Raw genomic sequence first — 23016 nt, forward strand, 5'->3', positions numbered from 1 at the left:
TTTTTATTGCTACTTTAGAACAGTATGTGAATGATGCATCTACTGGGCACTTTACACAGCACGTAACTCTCTTATGTATATTATCTCATTTTATCCTCAAAAAACTCCAATGAGATAAATAACACCTTCTATTATCCATGTAAGAAAGCTAAGATTTAGAAAGTAATGCAGAAAATACATGTTCTTCGCCCTTAACATATGTTTTTTCCACTACTCCATGAAAAAAAGCAAAATGCATCATGATTATTATCTTATCTATTTTGTTTTATAACAAAATTCCCAAGACCATGTAATTTATACAAAACAGATGCTTACTGGTTGACAGTTCTAGAGGCCGAGAGCCCACAGCCCGCACCAACACCAGCTCAGCAGCCTTCCTGCCGCGTCGTGACATGTCACGGTGTCTCTGCGACTTTTCTGTCGTTGTTAGGACAAAATACCCGACAACCAAAATTAGGGAGAGAGAGATTTATTTAGCTCACAGTTTGTGGAGGTTTCAGTCCGTACGTGGCTGGATCCAAGGCAGAGCGGTACATGGGAGAGGGCAGCCATTCATGGTGGCGGAAAACAGCAAACCAGCAAGAACAAAAGGGAGGAGCAGTGGCTGAGGCAGCTAGCTAGCCTCTCTCCTTTCTTTAATTTCTATCAAGCTATCCACCCCAGGGTGGGTGTAGCACTCACACCCATAATCCCAGCATTGGATTATGAATTAATCACAAACTCTAGAAGCCACCCCATGACTGCATGAGGCAGGGACACCCAGACACGAATCCTACCACGAGGACATCACGTGGGGAGACAGCAGCCATTCCAGGTCAGGTCACTCACCCTTCTCTCCTAATCACACCAATGCAGCCCTACCCCAGGACCTTCCCTAACCTTAATGAACTCCCAAAGCTTCCTTCTGAAATTATCATTCATTCAAATTCGGGGGCTAGTGCAGGGACGTGGGCTTTGGGAGGATATTCCAGTCGTAGCATCTATAGTGTAAATCACACATGTATTTTGAATCAATCCTGTATTTTGGACACCAGGATTCAAGCCTAGAGCAGACCCTGTCCTGCCAAGTGACCCAGGGCATGTCACTGATATAGTACATGCTTGATCCTCGACACGTGGCCCGCTACCTCTGTCGGCAAATCTGTTTTGGTCCCATCACGTGGGTTGATGTAGAACTGCCACTAACTAGAGCCAGGCAGAAACTGGCTCGGGTGTCTACAACTTGAGCTTGGAATAGCACAGGGTGCCTCAGCAAAGCCTCACTAGCCTCTGTGGTTAAGGACTAGCCAAGTTCACAAATGGAACTATCACAGAACTAATTCTCTTGATGTGCAAGAAATTTCAGAGGGCATATTCCCTCCTCAGCATTTGCAAAGAGATAAAAACAACACTAACACTATAACAGTGACAGCAGAAAGACCAGAAATTAGTGTAGAATGATTCACATGACCCAACAAGCCATATAGAAAGAATGAAGACAACAAGGCAACACGGTTAGCAAAAATTCTGTCGCATTGTAATTAGAACTGTGAATTGAAAAAATGTCAGTGTTCCCAGTAGTCCCCATTTCTAAGTTGCTGGCTCTCTGGGCTTTATTTTAAGAAGCAAAGGTGTACTTTGGTTGGATTTTTTTTTTTTTTTTTTTTTTTTTATTTTTCTTCTATTGGTAGGAAACTGATTCTTCATACTTCCACTTAATACAGGAACCTAATAACCTCAACAAATGTAAACATCATAGTAAAACTGCGCTAAGAATAATTAAATGTCTTCATTAAAGAATAATTAATTGAATAATTAATTACTGAAAAATAATTACATAATTAATTAAACATGAGCTAAGAATAGTAACAACAAGAAGGATAAAAACGGAGGTGGGGGACTTACAGGCAGAGGAAGAAAGATGGGAGGGAAACCGAAGGGGATTTCAAAAAGAACCAAGCTGTATGTTGTCCATGTACCCACTCCACAATACGGAACTTCATGTACTGCAAACGTGTACTAATAAAACAATTTAAAACTTTAAAACAAAATCTAAATGATGAAATGCCGAAGAAAAATGATATTGATCCTGATTACAAATGACACTAGAAATACAGACTATGATGCAGAATTATCATATTGTGTATGAAAAAACTAAACCAAAATGGAAATTCGTCACAATTTTCACATAAACACCCTGTCAAAAATAACACAATAAAGGCTTTCTCTTCTTTTATTCATGAAAAAAGTAGCTGAAAGATCCTTTTCTTAGTGTGTGTTGCCTTTCTTCTTATAGTTTACTAAGTAGAATATATTTTAAAAACAATATGTCTACATGATAGACACTTAAACATATTATTTTCTGTAATGTATTGAATATTTACAATACTATTACATCCATCCCTAAAATCACAAAACCCCAAATTTAAATTAATTAGTTTAAAAGGAAACATTCAATGCATCATTGTGTATTCAATTTCCTACTTCATTTTTTTTTTCTTTTTTCAAGATCTGATGTTTAGGGGCTAGAGAGATAGCTCGGCAGTCTAAGTGCCTCCCTGGCAAGTGCAAGGACCTGATTTGATCCTCAGTACCACATGCCGTGGCAGCCCCAGAATCCTTCAGGTGTGCTGTGCTGGTCACCAAAACCAGGCGTGGTGGCACACACCTATAATCCCAGCAATGGGGAGGCTGAGACAGGAGAACCTCTACGAGTCCAAGCTGCCTAGCAAGACCCTGTACAAAAGAAAGATGAAGGAGGAAGAAAAGGAGGAGGAGGAAGAGGAGGAAGAGGAGGAAGCAAGGAAGGAAGGAAGGAACTGTAACTTAAAAAACTGATCTGATGTTTTAAATAAACACACCTAAAGTAAGAAAAGTGAGATTCATAACAGTCTTTAGCAAAGATGCCTTTTAAGATACCTCTATGTTCAGGCTTAAAATGTAATGAGGAAAACCACGTGTGCCTCACGATTCAACGCATGTTAAGCATATCAGTGATTCTGTTGGGGGCTGCACGCTTTCTCCCCTCCGTGCATAGCCGTTGCTCCTGTTCCTTCCCACGTCCTTTCCTTTCCAGATGTCGTGACTCAATTCCACAAGTTCACCTCTACTGCTACCTCTGTGTTCTGTCTAAGCCACCCCAAGCATCTCCTGAGAATTTCCTTGTCCTCCCAGGGGGTTCCTTCACCATGCTGCACGGGATTGGGATGCTCCACTCTTGGGGGAGCTTGCACAGCTCCTCAGGGTAAGCCACCCATGAAATTCAAAGGCCCACAAGGCCTGTGAAATGAAACCTTTGCTGATCTCCCACCTCCCACCTCTTCCTCAAGTACTTCTCTGGAGTTCTTTAAATATGCCTGGTGCACGTAAGGACCACAGAAGGCCCGTGTGCGTGTCATCTTCTCTGCCCGGAATTCCCTTCCTCTGACTCTTCAGGGGTTGGTTTCTATTTTTCCAATTCTCTCCTTAAATGTCACCGCCTCTTAGAGTCTTCCGTGAGCAAACTCTAAATAACTTCCCCAGTGGAGCTGTTCATCACTGCACTCCATTCAGGGCCTTCCCAAAAAAGGAGTTTCTAACATCTACACTTGTTGGTGATTTACAGCTTCCTCTGTACTCAAGGCTTCAGAAATTCATTGACTCGGTGCTGCTCACTGCAGCATCCAGTGCCCAACCCTGCATCGGCTGACAGGAAATGGACAGGCCAGCCTGGCATAGGCAGCCCCACGTCGCTTCCCCTCTCACACACCCCTCTTCCAGCTGGTGTGGAACTTGCTTCCTTTCCTCCCAGTGCCTCCCTCTCACCTAAAGCTGATTTAACACTGAAGGGGTGGACCACAGCTGTGCTGAGATCAGGCATAGAGAGAATCTGGCAGAGACTAAGTAGAAAGTCTGAAGAAGCTCAGAGCGGGGAGCCCCATGGGGAAGCCCACAAGGTGGGCCAGCCTGCCTGGCTCAGGCACAGGGCCAAAGCCCCAAGGTGGGTGGATTCCTGCGCTGACAGGACCTTTCCCACACCTTTGGGAATGAGGTACAGTTATAGAAGGGGTGTGTCTGAGGTGCAAACTGTGTGCCGGGGGGGGGGGGTATCTTTTCTCTGATGTCACTTCCGGCACTCACTTCCAGCACAAGACTTAAGAGTTCTGTGCTTCACTCATCTGAAGATGTGAGGACAAGGCAAGGAGAGAAGCGTGTGCTGCACGGGAACATGGAGAAAGTGTCCATGAGATGGCACAGCATGATCTAGTCCATGACCCATCTGTCACTCGCAGAAGGGTGATTTCTACAAAAGAGGAAGCAGAGAGGGCAAAGAGAAGCTTCCTCCAAGTAACGTATTTGCTACCTGGAACCGACAGTCACTTTTTCGACAAATGAATGAAATCGATAACATTAACAGAATCAACAAATAGCTAGCTAGGAGGCTAAAAATGACTCCACACAAGACTAGGTTAAAACCAGATTACCAAGTTTTCTAAAGGTGATTAGAGAAATGCAAACCATGGAATCTCAGTGGCACCAGGGAACGTGCAGCTAGCAGGTCTTTCCGATGCCTTTCTTTCTACTCAGTTCCTTCAGTCCAAGGAACCTGGCAGTCGCCCAGGTAACACTTGTGTGATGAGGCTGCTCAGAACCCTCACGGGCATGCATGCACACAAGCACAAAGCTTATAGCAACCAGAGAGCAGAGTGGCATCCATAACCCCATGCGATGCATGGACAAGTGTTACGGGATTGCCTAGGTCTGGTCAGCCCCACTGACACCCAGGCACGCTGCGCTGGCCATCTCTGTGTCGAAGCACAACTCCACGGACCTCATGGCTATTTGCTCTAACCCTCTCATTAGAGCTCCCCAGTGGATACCTTTCTGATTAGCACCCAGCACCCCCTAGAAGGCTTTGGTCCATGTGAGTCCCGCTCCTCTTGCTCCCTAAGTACCGGATGAGTGTGACTGCCCTGGTGGCCCCTGCTCCCTGTGGCCCTGCAGTGTGCCTCCCCTGGTCTCTGCAAGGCGCCAGCACCACACCACTGTTGCTATCTCCTGCGTTGTGTTGTGCTGTGCTGCGATGCCACCCGGGAATCTGGCTAGACTCACACAACGAAAGCCAACTCTCGTCCTGGTCAGGGCAGTCCTAGCAAAAGGCTATCTTAGGAGGAATAATTAGATCCAGCTGAGGCAAGAGCTACAGCGCAGTCTCAAAGTATAAATGAGGTTCCTATAAGCGGGATTCCTGGTCCCAGGGCAGAAGCCTAGCTGTTGGGCTATCTACCCAGGGAAAAAGCATCTCACAAAAGGCAAGAAGGTAAGCACACAGAACACCTGCCCTCGAGCTCCTTCAGGGCAGGACTGGAGTTCACAGCTCCCTTCAGAGAGATCTCAAGACCAAGTCAGAGAAAAATACAGCACATTCAGACTGCAGCGCGTAAGTGCATGCTTTAAACCACACCAGATGCTTTGGGCCTCAGGGCAAAGGCTCTTTCTTTCTAGATGGCTGTACCCCAAACTTGCTGACCCCTGAATTAGTCATCCCTCAAAGCCCATGTTAACTACAGCAGGCTCTAATGGAAATCCTTGTCTGACCACAGCAACCCCTAGCAGGATGAATCATTTTCTCATTTCAACATCCATCTAGTGTAGCACTGAGCACACAGTTTACAGTTCACTTGATCATGAACTCTCTCCTACTGCCATGGTCTGAGAGCTGTGTAGGCAAGAGTTCTGTATCATTTATCTGCAATCTGTATACAACCTTAGATGCAGCAGATGCAAGTCTCACTTGCTGAATTCCACTAACATTTTGATATATTTATTGCTTAGATCAGGTAATAACTCACACAGCATGTTTAAAGTATAGCTGATATTTTCATAATAAAGGTAACCTTGAATAGCTTCTATACATTGCTATCAAAAATACAAATATATGGAAGCACACATCAAACTATACTCGTGCGATACAACATACTGTTTCCCCTCTATCAAATGTTCTCTCTCTCTGCCTGTCTCTCTTTCATTCTCCCCCTCAGGAAATCTTTTTGAAATAACACATGAACGAATTTAAAAAAAATGTGGTATTTACACATACAATGAAGCATTACTATGCCATTAAAAAGATAAACTTGCATCGTCTGTAGGAAAATGGACACAGGTTGAGGCCATATGCTGTTCCATGAAATAAATCAGACTCACAAGCTTAAGTAGCATGTGGCTTCTTTAGTATGAGCAATCCAAAGCATGAATGAAGAGCAGAAGGAGACAGGAAGAGGAAGAAGGCGGATCTCTCACAGGAGGCCAGGGCATCGAGAGATGGGGCCGCGGGAGCGGACGAGAAGGAAGCAGGGTACGTCGCGCACACGCACCAACTTTGCATGGGCAGTGCAGGCGTCACAGACTGCTAACAAACGTGTACTAACCAAACTAAGAACTGAAAAAGGAAAAGCAAAGTTCACACTATTTATGGGGTGGAGGAGGAAGAGAAACAAACCACACAGGCGCACCAACTCCTCCTCTGGACTCCTCACCACCCCCTACTGCAACGCAGCCCTTCTACCCTTGCATGACAAATGCCACCAATGACCTCATCTGCCCCAACCCAAAGGACTCTTCAGCCCCGCAGTTATTTCTTTGTTCTCCGCTTCATCTGATACTGCTGGGCCTCCCTCTGCGTCCCTGTACAACCTGTGCTTAGGGCCCTCCTGCTTCCTTTAACTATTATAATGGCTGAGAAATCCTCTTCGCTTTCCCATTCTCTAATCATGGGTTGTACCTAGGGATCTCACAATTGTCCCTTCTGGGTATCCTCTGAAGGTGTCATCCACTCCCCCAGTGAACCAGATGCCTTAGGGCAGTGGTGGCAAGCCCATGACACCCATGTTATGTTTTTCTTTTAAGATAAAAGAGGTTCATGCACGAGTTATTTTTCCTAAACTAAAATTTCAGTTTTCAGGTTTAATTGCAGCGTCGGCCCTTGGTGATAAATAAGTGGGCTTTGGGATCCACTGTGTGCACTCTACTCTAAAAGGTTCAGCGTCAGCGTCACTGCTTCTGGGTCTTAGCTCCAGAGGTGCTCTGAATCTCCTTCCTTGGTCCACTTAAGGATGCCACAAAATCACTGCAGCAAAATTGGAACTCACCATTGCCCTCCCTCGATTTGGTTCGTATCTTTAATTATGGTGTCTTTTCCACCTATGCCACTGATACCGTACAGTAGGGCCCTATATTCTTTCCTGACAAAATCTGTTCCACCAAGCACCAAGCACTTGCTTCAGACTGAGTTCCCAATGTGTTTTCATGTATGTGGGGCACTCAGTTCCCCAACATCACCCTCTACAGAGAACAGAAAAATAAGCAGCGAATGTTACCCACAGTGCTGTTCTGTATTTTCGTCAGAGAAGCACAGAGTGAACAAAAGCCTGGCAAAAAGTAGGAGTGAAAAAGCTAACAGTGATTCCTTCTGCACTGTCAACTCAGAAGGGCCGCCAGTGAGATTTCACTAGGCTCAGTTTTAGTCATGACAGAGTTCCACAACTGTACATATGCGGAAAGTTAAAAATATATGTTTAAAAAAAAAAAGAAGGAAGATAACTGGTCTATACCATGCACATGCTTGTAGTCCAGGTACTCAGAGACTGCGGCAGGAGGAGTTCTCAAGCCCAGTGTGAAAACAGCCTGGGAACCATAGGAGGGAGAAACACTGACCCAAATAAGGTGATGAAGAAAAATAAATATGGCAACATTACTAACAGCACTTCTTCCCTGTTTTTCTTTCATCGATACAATTATAAATCATGTTTACCATGGTTAAATCACCACTATCTTTATTTTCTGGAAAATGCTGATTCAATGTACCAGATGATGCGCAAATATATTATTAAGTTAAAATCTATAACACATCTGTTGTTCCCCCTGAATTTTACTTTAAAATGTTACCTCCTAAATCACATTTTTAAATTATGTTACTATATGTAACATATAAAATACAAGCATTTCAAGGACCAATGAAAAGGGTAGGCAGGAAGTGAAACAAATACCAAGTCTCAAATGTGGATTTTTTGATGAGATAAAATGTGAAGTTTTAAAATTCTGTAACAGTCGCATGAGATTATCAACCCTCCAGATAGAGCTGTGTTTGTAAGAAAAATTTAATTGAGTTTAATTTTACTCTTTGCTAATAAAATGTTGACACAGTAAAACAGTTCAAATACTTAACATTCACTTCATAACCTTTTTACTCCTTTATCATTTTATTTTCGTTGTACCTCACAGAATTCTGAGATAGCTAAAGAAATCTTCTAGAAAACCATTCTGTTCACTGCGAATCGTGGATGTGCCCTGGCCCCTGGAACTGTTTGGCTCTAATGCTTATGCGGAGGTATTGGCTCTGTTGAGACATTTTCAGGAAACTTAAGTTTCTTTACCCTGGAGGTTTTCTAACACACCCCAGCCCCTCTGACCTTACCTCTTTCCCTCCTGAGGCCTTAGGCTCCCATCCACACACCATCCCTCAAACCAACAACAAAACAAAGCAAAAGCAGATCTGTTCCTACTCGGCAGCCCTAAAAGAGCACAGCTGTTATCCCTGATTAGCTTGATTCCTGCAATTTGGTATTTGAAACATCACTGAACTTCACCCAGAACTCAGGTCTGCAGATAATTCTATCCAATTCAATAGTAGTGTTTTTATTAAACACAGACCAGAAAAGCCAGAGAATCATCGACTTCCACATGCAAAGTGAATTAACAAATCGGTAGCCAATGATCTGTGCGTGAGGCGACGTTTTCAGTCAATAAAACCAACGCCATACTTACGGTGGTGGTTGGTGGGGCGGGCTTTCAGCGTTTCTTGGTGTTTTGCAGGCAGCAGGCTTCGCCATGTCCCTGACAACACACCTGGGCGCACGATAGACAGCACAATGCACTATTAATTATAGAAAGGGTAGAACAAATCTGGAAATTAAAAATCACACTGCAAACATATCTAACAGGAACTCTCTCCAAGCCCCTTCAATATTCACCTTAGGTCCCTCAAAGGGCCCCCAGAATTGGAAACCTTCAGTCAGGCTTCCAACATCGCAGATAGACCCACATGAAAGCTGCTCGGGCCCTTGTATTTGAATTTCCATTTAGCATCAATCCAATGATTGTCAGCAGCTTTCCCCAGAGAAGAAAAGCTTTCGAAAGCTTTGACCTCCCCACATGAAGGTATCTAAAAGCTCAAAAATAGGAACAGCTGTTGTGGTGGTCAATTAAAAAATGAAGCAGAATTTTCTGTGGCTTTGGCTATTTTACTCCAAGTCGTAGACTACTGTTCTGCACCATGAACTACCACGCAGGTCTCTAGATCTGGAAAGTACCATGACATACTCCAAATTCTCTTCGTACTAGGGTGGAGGAAGGAATGCAAGGAAGTGTTTGCCTATAAACTATGTGTGTGCGTGCACATGCATGCGCATTTGCAACAAATAAGTAGGTGCTTCTGAAATGTGAAAACAATAAAAGCTCTTCTTGTGCCTTAGATTCTTCATCTTAAATTACATAATCCCACATTGTAGAACTACAACAGAGCCCCAAAGAGCAGCAGGACCTGACCGTATTTCCAGGTTAGCAGGGCTTACCGAACACTGCAGAGACTGAGGGCAGAAACCAGAGAACGCTTCTACCTAAGGCTCCACACAGATAAGGCAGTCTTTCTGCTCAAAAGCTTTGACTCTGGAGTGGGGGGCCTGTGGCGTGTAGGTCATAGTGGGCTTCTGGCATCTCCAAAAGCTTCAGCAGGCTCACCAGCACTGCCATACAAAGCTGAGCCTTGGGAAGGCCTCCCACCTCTCTAATGGAAACACACCTGAGGACCCAGGGCCCCAGAGCATGAGATGCTCCAGGAGGCAGCTAAAAGTCTGACTGTCCCGCTTCTCTGGGTGATCGGCCCTGTTATTCCAGACATGGATTGCCTGGGGATGCGGGGGGGGGGGGTCAACTGTTTTCCCAGAGCTAAAAGCTGCATGGCAAAATTCTCCACTTCTGAAAGAAATGATACAGGGAAACGTGGACACAATACATGGAAATGTGCGCGCATGCACGCACACACGCGCACGCACACACACACACACACACACACACACACTGCTCATTCCCAAAGTAGCCAAGTAAGACTGAGAAATCAATATACGACACGAGGAGAAGAGACAACAGTGCAGTTTCAAAACCTCAACCCACCTTCCTCCTGGGCTAAAGGTAAAGAAATGCGTTTTTAAAGAGTTCGTGCACAAGTGTCAATGGATTATGGCCAAGAGAGAGCGGTGGAGACAGAAGCACAGAAGCCTCGCTTTAGGGGATTGTTCTAAATTGTGGGAGAAGCCCAACCCACTCCACCTTCAAGAATGCTCCAGAATTAGCCCATCGAGAGAGGCACTGAAGTAGGGTGTCTGAACCTAACTGCCACCAGGTACAATGTCCAATTTCATAGTCCCAGAAGATCCCCAAAAATTCTCATCAACTAAAAATAACACAGCAGTTTAATCCACATGAACAGGTTTGAGAAAGTATCTCAGATATCACAACTTCTGGCAAGCACAAAAGCACAAGGTCCTGAGTTCAATCCCTGGTACCGCAAAAAAAAAAAAAAAAAAAAAAAAAGATACCACAACTTGGGAAAACTTTAAAGAATTATATCTATGGGAAATCTTCAATCTTCTTTTTTTTCTCCTCAAATCCTGGGTATTTAGGCAAAGTGTTAAGCTAAAAGCACCAAGTAGTTTTCCTAAATATGCTTGTAAAGTAACTATCTTCAAGGAAATGAAGATTACTACCGAGCAGTATTTTTATTTATTTATTTTTTTGTGGTACTGGGAATTGAACTCAGGACCTTGTGCTTGCCAGGCAAGCACTTATTCTACTAAGCTATCTCCCTGGCTCAGTATATTTCTTTTATTGAGAAACAAACAGCAATGAGACAGTTTCACAACTGATTACTAGCACATTTTCAATAATTAATACATTGTATATTGTTGTCTTAGTGGTTAGTCATTGTACAAGATGCAGACATGATATCCTGTCTCAAACACTATTAGAACAAACCTTGCTCTTCCTTGAATTAAGAGAATGCAGCCGTATATCTATATTTCTTAGCCAAACTCTTCTCTCTTCTAACAAAGGGCCTTGTCTTTCCATGAGATCCTTATCTAATCTTCGCTACCAACAGGTTTCAGCTGAAAATTTCAGTGGTGGACATTGTCACCTCTGTCTGCACACATTATGGAGTTTGACAAAAGCTTCATTTCAATTTGCAAACTTCAATGTTTTGCTGAATAACAAAAGTGAACACACGGCTCCTCAAAAACCATATGTTTACAATTTACGAAATACATGCCAGGACCACAATTTTCTCCCCTAACCTATATCCTGATCACAGGACCCACAGTCATATATTCACAGGAGGGATAGCACTAGCTATTGAACCTGAGGGGGGCAGGGGCCATTTGTTTCAAATTGTTCAATTTTTCAATCCACTTGAGGGGCCACTAAGCCATGATAATATATACATACACAAATATTTCCTAATGTTTCTTTATTTCAACTGAAATTTCTTATACGTATAAGAAAGTAAAACTATTGCTCTAGGGCCAGTGAGACAGCTCAGTGGACTAAGTGCCTGCTTTGGCAAGCATAGGGACCAGGGTTCTATCACTGGGCCTACCCCTGGGGTACACTGAGCCAGCAACTCAGTCCAGGCGTGGTGGTGCTCGCCTGTAATCCCTGAGCTGGGGATGCTGAAAACAGGAGGATCCTCATGAGTCCAAGCTGTGTTAAGACCCTGTACTAACAAATGGAAAAAAGAAACTGCCCTATGCTTAGGACAAATCACACCTAAATCATGATGCAGCCACAAGATTTTTGTCAGCCTCCGTGATTGAACATTTCCTTAAATTACGACTGCATTATTTGGAGCCATAAAGTCTTAATAATTTTGATAGTCCTAATATATGCAAATTGTTCATCTCCCAGAATTCTCACCATCTTCCATGTATTACTGTTAGTGTAATAATGTAGACCCCTCATTAAGAAACAGGATAATGATATTCCAGTAGATTGCACCTCTGGAGGGTCCATCTCTATATATGATTCACTCTTTACATCAGACATGAGGAGATCAGAAATGCTATCACCCTGTTGACTTCCCAGCATTGTGAGGGATTAAGGGGCCAGGAGCTAGAGGGGTCAGACCTTATGTTGTTGGTGACATCTTTGATCATGCAGCAATCTATCACAGGTGGACCCCAAGAGCCTCGGAACTGCCTAGCAGCATCCCGTCATCTCACTGAAGATTTATGCAAATAAGACATCCCCCAACATACCAAGGGAAGGCTCCTCCACCCACCCAGAGCACTGCTGGTTTTAGGACCCACTGCAATCAATGCGGTGAGTGGCCGACCACTGCCCACTCAGACCCCTCTCCTCTGCCCATGGATGCAGGGGAGACACCCCCAGTGCCACCAGCCTTGGGTGAGGAGAAGGCAAAGCTCTCATCTCTCCACATGCGAACTAAATGTGCTTCCAGATACTTAGAGTGCGAATTAAAAATTCTCAATGCCTTCAAGAAACACAATTTACATAATTGCCGTCTCTCCTTTGCCTTTCCATTTTAGTGCCTACAATCGCTACCCCCTGCCCTGCTTCCACAAAGGGAAAAAAAAAATCACAACAATTTTATGAAACTTCATCAGAATTTGAATTTTAAATTGCTCTCTGTTTCATAACTAATGTCAGGAATCTAGCCACTGTGCATTACGCTGCCGAAAAGTAGACCATGTTTTGCATCTGTTCTCAATCTTAAGGTTTTTGAATATTTCTGTCATCCATGGAGGAGATAACTATATCCAACAGTGCTTGGAAATGACAGTAACACTAAGTGTTACTGTTCTAGGCCACATGTGTCCCAAGAAAACCTACAGGCAATTAAAGTAACAACACAGGAAACATTTTTAGAAGACACACTCCCTAGGTCAGACATTAGGAGACCACAAATGCTATTACCCTGTTGACTTCCTAGAATTACAAGGGACTAAGTGACTACAAGCTCTAGGGGGTTTGACCTGGTGTGGTTTCTGGCATCTTTGATTATGCAGTGATTTATCTCAATCTATCAGATCTTCTCCTGATTTGCTGATAACTAATTTAAAGTAACAAAAATAGGGACAAACAGAGATTTAAGGGGTTTTGTAGGGTCGGCAGGATAACTCAGTGGACTAAAGCGCCTGCTTCAGCAGAGCACAGCTACTGGGGTTCAATTCCCAGCATGACATGCCAGCCCTGCCCTGGGGGCACACTGAAACAGGGACTGAGACTGGACGGGGTGGTGCGCACCCATAATCCTAGCACTTGGGAGGCTGAATACAGGAGGATCACTATGAGTGCAATCTATGTAGTGAGACCCCAAACACCCTATAGACCCTGCCCTAAATACATTAAAAGGAGGGTGTTGTAGTTGGCCACCTTTTCATCTAAGCCCCCATTTAGAGTATTAAGTTACCCCTCAACATGACATCTGTCACAAAATACTCAAAACATGCAAAAGTCTTACTTCTTCCTAATTCCAGAATCAGATACCCAGTGCATCCTCAGATTTTTTTATCCACATCGGTAACAGCCCTCCAGACAGCACCGTTTCCAGAACGCAGCCCCTTGCTAGGTTCTTCTAACCCAAAGCCCCAGCAGCCATGCCTGCCTTCGTTGCTTTTCTATAGCTATTCCACACCAAGTCTACCAGCTCAGCTATCTTTTCAAAGTACTCAGTGGAGCCATTTCTCATCGCCTCCAGCACTATTAGCCTGTCTGGGACACTGTCACCTTCCACTGGAATTCTGATCGGAGATTAATTGACTACCCAGCAAAGCCTGGGAAAATGCGCCAGATCGCTGCTTTGAAATATTAAGATGCTATGTCATATCTGGTACACTAATATTTTATCAAATAACACTTGAAAGTAATGCTATGTAAGGAAATGTAGCTTAATGATAAAGAATCGACTTGCTTTCCTTCTGATTTTTTGTAAACGAGGTATGCACTTACCACATGTCAAAATATACAAAGTAGAAGTGGGATCAAAAGATAGGGTGAAAGTTTAACATTTTAACATTTAAATCATTAAAAGACCTTTCTCTGGCATTAACATCCCTACTTTGATCAGCTTCAGTCCATTATTCTTTCCACTTTCTTTCTTTTCTTTTCTCTTTTTTTTTTTTTTTTTTTTTTAACTGGGGTTTGAACTCAGGCAAGTGCTTATTCTACTGAGCCACCTCCCCAGCCCTCTTTCCACTTTCTGAAGCAGTTCTGGACGTGCCATTTCTCCGGTGTCATTAGCTACATGTCCCTGGCAGCCTCCACTGATTGAAAACTGTTTGTGTTTCATGTTCATTTTGACTTGGGGAAGAGCAGAAGTCACAGAAGGCCAGACCAGCGACTGAGGTGAGCAGGAACGCACTTTGTTTTGTAATGTTTCTATGCGCCTGATTTCCACTGGACAGCGGTATTCACCACATTTTTGATCACAGCTCATAAAGACATTCAGTCTCTCTCTCTCTTTTTTTTTTTTTTTTTTTTTGAGGGGAATTGAGCAGTTTAATTGGTGAAATAACACGGAATAAGTAACAGTGTGGTGCCAGGGACACAGAGAACAGTTTAGCGGAATACAGGGGGAGCCACCTTCCAGGGGAAGCTGGGACCTTTGGTCACAGCCACCACAGGTCAACAGCAAGGGAGCCAGGGAGCCGACAACCCCACTCTGGTCCTCTGCTCTCTGCTTTCCAGCTCACTCTTCTGTCCTGGAGCCCAGGACCTTGCAGCCATTGAGGGCCAATCTCCGGGGCACTCGCAGAGCAGGCCAGGACAGAGTGGGTTGGGTTGGTTTGGATGAACAACCGGAAGCTCTCCAGCAAGCTATTAAAGCTAGTCTCAGCTATTTTGGCTTCACCATTCAGTCTCATTTAATCTTCACATTAAGCAAATATGAAGAGGGGCTGAGGAGATGGCTCAATAGAATGAACGCTTCCCTGGCAAGCACAAGGGTCTGAGCTCAATCCCCGGTTCCGCAAACAAACAAACAAACAAACAAACAAACAAAAAAGCACAAGAGAATATGAAAGAGCACATGTGAAACTGCTGACTTAAGAAACTCAATTACTTTCGTGATGGTAAGTGGTAAGTTTTGTTAGGAAAATAAGATATGAATTATAGTTCAGTTTAGAATCACAGCTAACGTCTTACCAACCACTCTGGGCAGCCTTTTGACTTGCAGAGGTGAAGGCTCAGGACCTGGTTTTGTTCCTACAGCACTCCTTTTGTGACACAAGTATGGCGCTGAGAATACTTGGACGACGGACGTATTATTGGTGTAGTATGACAAGAGCCGTATTCTCCCAATGCAGCAATGGAGGAGCTATGAAAGCAAGTCCTACAGCTGGCCAAGCTGACAACACAGGTGACCACAAGACCACTGGGAACCAGAGACCACCATGGAACAGGACACGCGAGGCGACCTCCTATCACTGACACTGACTGAGAGCAATCTCTTCCAAAACGCATTCCAGAGACAATGTCAAGAGTCACCTTCTCCTATTTGGCACCTACTACTTTCTCTTAATTCAATGAGAAGAAAGATTTGCACTAATAGTGTGTGTGGACAGGATATCATGTCTGCCTCTTGTATGATGAATAACCACGACGAAGACAACAATATGCAAGGTATTATTGAAACTGTCCTATTAATCGATTTTGAAACTGTCTCATTGCTATTTGTTTCTCAATAAAATTAATAAAAAAAATTTTAAAAAGAAAAAAAAATTTAAAAATCCATTTTCTCATTCCCATTCATAATTTCTAAAATAGAAAAAAAGCAAAGCAGTTTCCTTCTCCGTTTACCAGTTTTGGGGCTAGCACACTAACAGTATCCCCTGCCACCCACTGCACACGCTCATTCACATCCTTCTGCCTGAGGGTCCTGCATGTATTCTTTCGAAGCCACTTTTTGCCTGCGCAGCACACAGCTTCAAAAAAAGAAAAAGAAAAACTCTACAGCAGCAAGTATTTTCCTCACTTCGCAAGGGAGACCCTCTGTTTATGCCATGGAGGAATAAAACAATGTAAAAACTAGAAATCTACCCAGTAAGAATGAAGGATTTCCCCCACAGAGGAACAGGAGTCGGTGCAGCAGAGAGGGGCATCAAGGAGGATGGGGCCTGAAGTCATGTTTGAAACACCCAGAGTATGAGATGGTGCGCAAAGGAATCGTATTGGGTGCCTCAGAAAAAGCCTGGTGGAGGGAGATGGCCCTGCCAGGTGGGTGGTTAGCACAGACAGGAGGGAGTTACAGGGTCAGGAGGAGAGAAGAGAGGAAGAAGAGGAGGAGGAGAGAGGAGGTAAAAAGGGGGGTGAGGAGGCAGAGGAGAGGAAGAGGAGCTGAGAGAGGAAAGGAGGCTTGAGGAGGTGGACAGGGACGACATGCCATCAGCAGGAGGTGGCTTCCCCAAATGTCTTTCATTCAGAGCCTGACTAACCTCTCTTTTGCCTTCCAGAAGATTATGGTGGGGCCATGTGTGATGAGGTTTATTTTGGAAAGGTTTTGTAAAAGGCGAAAGATTTATACGATCTGAAGAGAAACCAGAGTATTGGAAAGGTTTTGGAGAGTAAAGATCAACTCCACATCTTGCTAATTCCCTGGTGACCAGACGCTTCCGCCCAAAGCTCCCCCTGCCCTGTGCCTGCCCCAGAGGTGGCGGGGGGAGAGACCTTCGAGGGCACTCAGTCCTCCTGGTGATTATCCACTGGCAGAGGTGTCTGCATATTTTAAGTGGGTGAGCACAGTGAGACATTAGAAGTCAGGTCTTGCTGTGGAGTCCAGGTTGGCTTGAACTCACTATGTAGCCCAGTCTGGCCTCAAATTCTTGGTGATCCTCCTGCCTCAGCCTCCCAAAGGCTGGAATTACAGGGTGGGTCACCACACCCAGCATCACAGTTTCTTCTCTCACTTGTTGAGTATGAGGAAGAAATAGAAGGCCCAGTGAGATAGCTCAGCGGTCTAAAGCACCTGCTTAGGCAAGCTTAGGCAAGCGCAGAGACTGCAGTTCAATCCCCGGCACCACAGGCAATGCCAGCCCCACTCCCATACACACACACACACACACACACACACACACATAAATTAATAATAATAATAATAAATACATAAATGATAATGCATTTCTAAAAAAGAAACAATGCATTTCGCCCAATCTCCATAGGCCTGGGGGTGCAGACAAGCCAGGGTTCCAGCACTGGCTGGCTCTGACTCACTAGCCTATGTCCACTTCAGCTATTTAGGTAAAGGGCATCAAAAGCTGGCTGAGAAGACGTAGGCTTTTAGATGAAAAGGAAATCAAACAAATCAAAACACAAAGTAAAAAACAAAGGAAGTAAAGAAAACTCACTTAGAAATGATCATACAGAGAAGCTAGGCAGATCACCAGAGACACTAAAAGGGCATCTGATTTCTTCAAGCAAAGCAGAAGGGGTTGGGGGGTAGCATCAGCTGTTTTGTTCCTCTGGGAGCCCTAACCTAGGCCCTGTGCTTGGAGCATGTCACCAGAGGCTGCACCCATTTATTTTGTCCTGGGGAAAGCAGGCTTGTTGGTCTAACAGTCAGAATGCCAATATTTTCATGATCAGCCTGCAACTAGCCTACAGTATCTTAAGGATGAAATTGTGTATTGATTTAGTACTTTTATTCCTATAAGAAAAGACTTCCAAGGGCCAGCCAAATAGCTCAGTGGATTAAAGCACCCACAAGCAGGCACAGGGGCCAGGGCTTAGACCCCTGGGCCTGCCGTGCTGGTCCTGCCCCCAGGGCCCAATGGGATGGCAAATGAGACTGGGCATGGTGGCGCGCTCCTGTAATCCCAGTTCTTGGGAGGCTGTAAACAGGAGAATCACTATGAGTCCGACCTAGTAGTGAGACCCTGAACACCCTGTAGACCCTTCCCAGAAAAGAAAAAAAAAAAAAAAAAAAGACTTCCAACCCCTCTCTCAACTAATTTATGTGCCTCACAACTTCACTGAAAACTCTGAGTCTAAACTGCACCAGTCCAGGCTCCAAATTAAGACACAATCATTGACTTGAAAAGTGAAATATGAAAAGGGTTTTTTTTTTCTCTAAAATAACATCATGTTAAAGATAAATAGTAATGCCTTTCCTTGAGAGACATGGAACTAAAACTTACCATCATTAACTGGAAAAGGCAATTCCACACAGTAAGATTAATTCCAAGAAAGGTAAACTGACTTAGATAAGAAAACTAAACAACAGGAAATTAACAGGTAACAGTCCTGGCAAAATTTTCTGCATTTCTGTGTATCTACACTGTGCCTGGCGTATGAAACCTTCATGTCTTTAGCCAGAGAAATCAGGTCCTAATTTGCATATTTGGACTTGGTGTTTTTACAGCTGAAAACCTGATACGTTACTCAGGTTACAGACTGACTTGTGAAATGGTATGGTTTCTTCTCAGAAGCACAATCTGTCACTGCAAAAGTAGGTCACACTTGAGAAATACTCTGTTTTTAGCAAACAAGTCATTCCATTGTCATCCAAGTGTTTGCAAGAGCCACACAATTATATTTGAGTATTTCGAGGTGGAAACCCTGAACTTTACTTCACTTTCTCTTGACACATTTCAACGTTCCTCTAAAGTAAGAAGCAGGGCCAGGGAGATAGCTCAGTGGCCTAAGCACCTGCCTGGCAAGTGCAAGGACCCAGGTTCGATCCCTGGTACTCATGCTATGCAGGCCCCAGAATCTGGGGGCACTGAGCTGGCCACCAAGACCGGGCATGGTGGCACATGCCTGTAATCCCAGTGCTGGGGAAGCTGAAACAGGAGGATCACTACGAGTCCAAACTGCGCAGTGAAACCCTGTACCAAACCAATCAATTTTTTAAAGAATAAATAAATAAATAAAGCAAGAAGCAGCTGTCAGTTAATGGGTGTCTAGAGTTTAACTGTTCAGGGTGAAAAATGAAATTTATAGTAGAGGTTGAAACTGTTGGCATCTATCTGTGAGGACACCCAGGAAAGCTATTTTACACCTGACAAGCTTGCTACTTTCGTGACTTTTATCACAAGCCCGACGCTCTATGGATAATGACTTTGGAGTAGTTCTCCAGGCCTAAGGACGCCTTTTCTCTACTGAGCGCTCACTCTCTTCTCTCCTGTGGGAAGCTGAAGTACATGGATGCAATTTTTCAGGCATTCCTTTCAATTAATGGTAACTACTGTTACACCTGACGCACCTGCCTCGAAGCCAGAGAGTAAATGTCCATAAGCAAATATGAACACGCTATGCACATTTTTATTTGTATAAATCTAAAAAGTCACACACACAGATGCATATGCATATTACTCCTTTTTTGGTATAAATGAATACTTATTTTGTCTACAGGACGCAATGCCGAAAGAAACCCGATCGCTTCGCCCTTCAATGGCTTCTCTTACCACTGAAGCAAATGTGCTTCATGGCCTTATGTTTTGTGTTCAGAGTTAGAGCAGCAAATAAATATTGTAAATAATTTATTTTCACTCCCTTTATCCAATTTTTTTTTTTTTTTTGAAACAGGGTCTCGCTATGCAGTTTGGGCTGGCCTTGTGCTTGCTCTTCTGTAGCCCCCAGGCTGGTTTCGAACTCACAGTGATCCTCCTGGCACAAGCTCCCCCGTGCTGGGATTAAAGGTGTACATGGCAGAGCTGCACAGTGGGCGCCTGCATCCTGGCCTGAGAGGAGCGCCAGGGGATCCGGGCCGAGACTGCAAGGCACGCAGAGCTGGGGATCGAACTCGGGTCCTTGTGCTTGCAAGCTGGGTACTTCTGCCTCTGAGCTATCTCTCTGGCTCCCCCTTCCTCCAAAATGATGAAGACAAGAACAGATATTTAGGGAAACACTGATGAACAATTTGGTATGTGGGAAATCACCTAGCAAGCAGGGTTTCTCACACTCTCTTTGAAGATGACCATCCTGTTCATGTATGACAGAGCCTGTGAGTTGGATCAGATCCTGACCTAGCATCTCCAGACTCCACCTCCCAGAAGCCTTCTGGTCTCAAGCTGTGTCTATCTATTAGAAGCCTGAACTCCATGGTCCTCCACCTCTGACACTTACACAGCTCCTAAAGTCCATACACCCAGAGAAATTTATGACGTTTTACAATCTTGACACCACTGTGATCCTTCTCTGTAATGATCAAAAAAATCACTGAGTTGGCTATCTAGTCCTCCAAAATACCTCCTGAAATTGCTTTCTTTCTTTCTTTCTTTCTTTCAATATTTAGTACACGGTCTACAGGGTCTCACTAGGTAGATAGGACTCACAGAGATCCTCTTGTTTTCAGCCTCCCAAGCGCTGGGATTTCAGGCCCACGCCACCATGCTCAGTCTCAATTGCTGACTCAGCACACCCCGGGGGCGGGGATGGCATGGCATGCCAAGGATGGAACCCCGGCTTCTGTGCTCTGCCTACGCAGGTGCTTTAGTCCACTGAGCTATGTGGCCATCCCTGCCCTTTCTTTCTTACATCTACAAATTCCAAATCCATTTTCTCTCCTAAGTGAGCTACTTGGATGCCTTCCTTAAACTTCCTTTTTCTCCTTTCACAGTTTATAAAAGGGCTTCCTGTGTCCCACCGGATCAACTGCAGACACAGCTACTCAGCACCAAGCCATCTCGGCACCACACTCCCCGCATCTGTTGATCGGTTCCTCTTAATTCCTGACACAGCCCCTTGGCAAAGGCAGGTAAATCCATTTCTCATGTTTAGGATATCATTTTGTCACTTGAGTCTCCATGCTATATTTTATTTTTCTTACTTCAAATTATCTGCTCATTCTTCCTCTCTCCTAATTGTCAGTCCTTGCAAACCTCAATGCAAAAGTCCAGGACCCCAGGAAGACATCCAAGCTCAGAACTCAATCCTGCACTTGAATCTTCTGAAAATGAAGGTCCTTGTTCAAGCCTGAGTAATCCTAAGAGCTGCAGATAAAGTACTGGGAAGAAGTTCAAGAAATATATTTTGGAACTACAACATGCAGTGTGCTCCAAGGACATCAGAAAGCCCTGATGATTATCATATCAAGATGAATTATTACAAGAGGTCGGGTAGCTGACAAACAAACACAGACACCTGCTCTGTGCCACACAATGCGCCAAAAGCTATGATCATAATCGGATGAGCAAAGCTGTTCAACAACAACAATAAAATATTTACTGTGCACTTACGACAGAAACTATTACCTTTGCATTCCACGTGCATTAGCCCACTGGATCATAATCTGATGTATCACTTACAAAGCCTCCTCTTGTAGAGATTGTCACAATGTTAGTTCTGCAAGCTGAACTCTATTTTATTCCTACAGAATTTTCTTCCTTTGAAGTTCTTTAAACTAATTCTAACCTTCACTATTACACCTTTAATATATCTCTATGCTGTCATAGGACTTGTGTGTTTTAAGGGGTTGTACAGCAATTGTAACTACATTATTATGTATAACTAACAGTCACCTGGCTTTTCAGGATTACTCCAAGGGTTCTAGTTAGTTCTAGAATTCATTTGGCAAACACTTCTCATTTAGATTCACGCATCTATAAACATGCCAGCAACCTTCAAACACAATGGCTTTGATTGGTCATCATTACCTAAGCATTAATTTCTACTGCAATTGTGACTCTACAGCAGGCAAAGGGACAGCCACGGTAAGTTTACTAGCACTGAAATGGCTTGAATTAAATGCCTTTATAGAAGTCACCTCTATGTCACTGGCACTTACAGATCCCAGCTCTACCTCTGGAAAGGTGACTCGCTGCTTTCTGAAGGACGATTCTACACAAACTTGAATTCAGTGGTCCTGTATCCCCTTCACCCTTTTCCATCAATACCTTAACTGTCTCTCACTAAACAAGCATTCCAGAGACCAGAACAGCCAAACTGTGTTTATTCTGGCTAAGGGCTCTCTTAAACGTTGACTCCTCCCTGTTGTGCCATATTCTCACCTGAGGTCCACAAGAAGGAATCTAAGTCCAGGTCTTATAACCCATCCTAATAATCAGGTCATGCAAAAAGACTCACAGACAAAAGTGACACCTAGGGCATCTACTAATTGTTTCCAAACATGGTCACCTATCAGAATCATCTAGAGGTTTTGAAGGCAAGATTTTTCTTGGGTCCCCTCCCAGATTTACGGAGCTGGGATTTGGCAACAGGAATTTTAATATTCTTAGGTCCCTGGCGTGATCCTAATGAGTTCAGGTGTCTGGGAATTGCTGGAGAACAAGCCCCGCATTCCCTTCACAGGAAGGGACACATCCTCTTCTTTGAGGCAGCTGAACCCAGAGAAGTCTCCACAACATGGAGCACACGATCACATGTCATGAAACAGCATTCCTTGAACGGCATTTCAATGCTTCGCCCTCAGCTTTTACGTAAGTCGATATAAGAAATAGCTTATATGAGGCTGGTTGTTGCCTTTATCATAAAAATAGTGGTGAGGTCACTGACTAGTCACCAATTTGATTCCTTCCTTATAAAATTCCATTTTAATTTCTTTTTCTAAATTCAGTGCAAAGAAAATTACATTGTCCTTTTGTTATACTATTGTAATGATATTCTTTGGTCAAGGAAAGAAGAAAACTCAGAGCAAAACTTAAGATTTCGATTAAGGACTCTCCCAACATAGGAAGCATATCCACAATTTCATTCTTCTCTTGATCATAAGTGTCAGTTTCCACTCTACTACTGTATAAGGTACATGAAATTATTTCTAGAAATCAAAACTGAACCACAGAAAAAAGAATCATCAAAATTTTAATACATAAAAATTTTACAAGTTTTTATTTTTTACAAGAAAACTTTGTAAAAATCCATCTTTCGTTTTTTTCTTTCTTTCTTTCTTTCTTTTTTTCTTTTTTTTTTTTTTTTCTTTTTTGTATTTTAGGGAAGGGACTACAGGGTGTTCAGAGTCTTACTACTAGTTCAGAC

At 43.7% G+C, this 23016-nt stretch overlaps 1 protein-coding gene across 1 annotated transcript in view; it reads right to left on the minus strand.

The window, feature by feature from the left end:
- The window catches only part of Rims1 (regulating synaptic membrane exocytosis 1), a 496751-nt gene that overhangs the window by 407690 nt on the left and 66045 nt on the right, over positions 1-23016 (minus strand). The window contains exon 2 of the mRNA XM_023718668.1: positions 8782-8862. Within this exon, the coding sequence (XP_023574436.1) occupies positions 8782-8862 (81 nt within the window). The remainder of the gene's footprint in view (positions 1-8781; positions 8863-23016) is intronic.

Source organism: Octodon degus, unplaced genomic scaffold (assembly GCF_000260255.1).
Source record: "Octodon degus isolate 3935 unplaced genomic scaffold, OctDeg1.0 scaffold00061, whole genome shotgun sequence".
NCBI lineage: Eukaryota > Metazoa > Chordata > Mammalia > Rodentia > Octodontidae > Octodon > Octodon degus.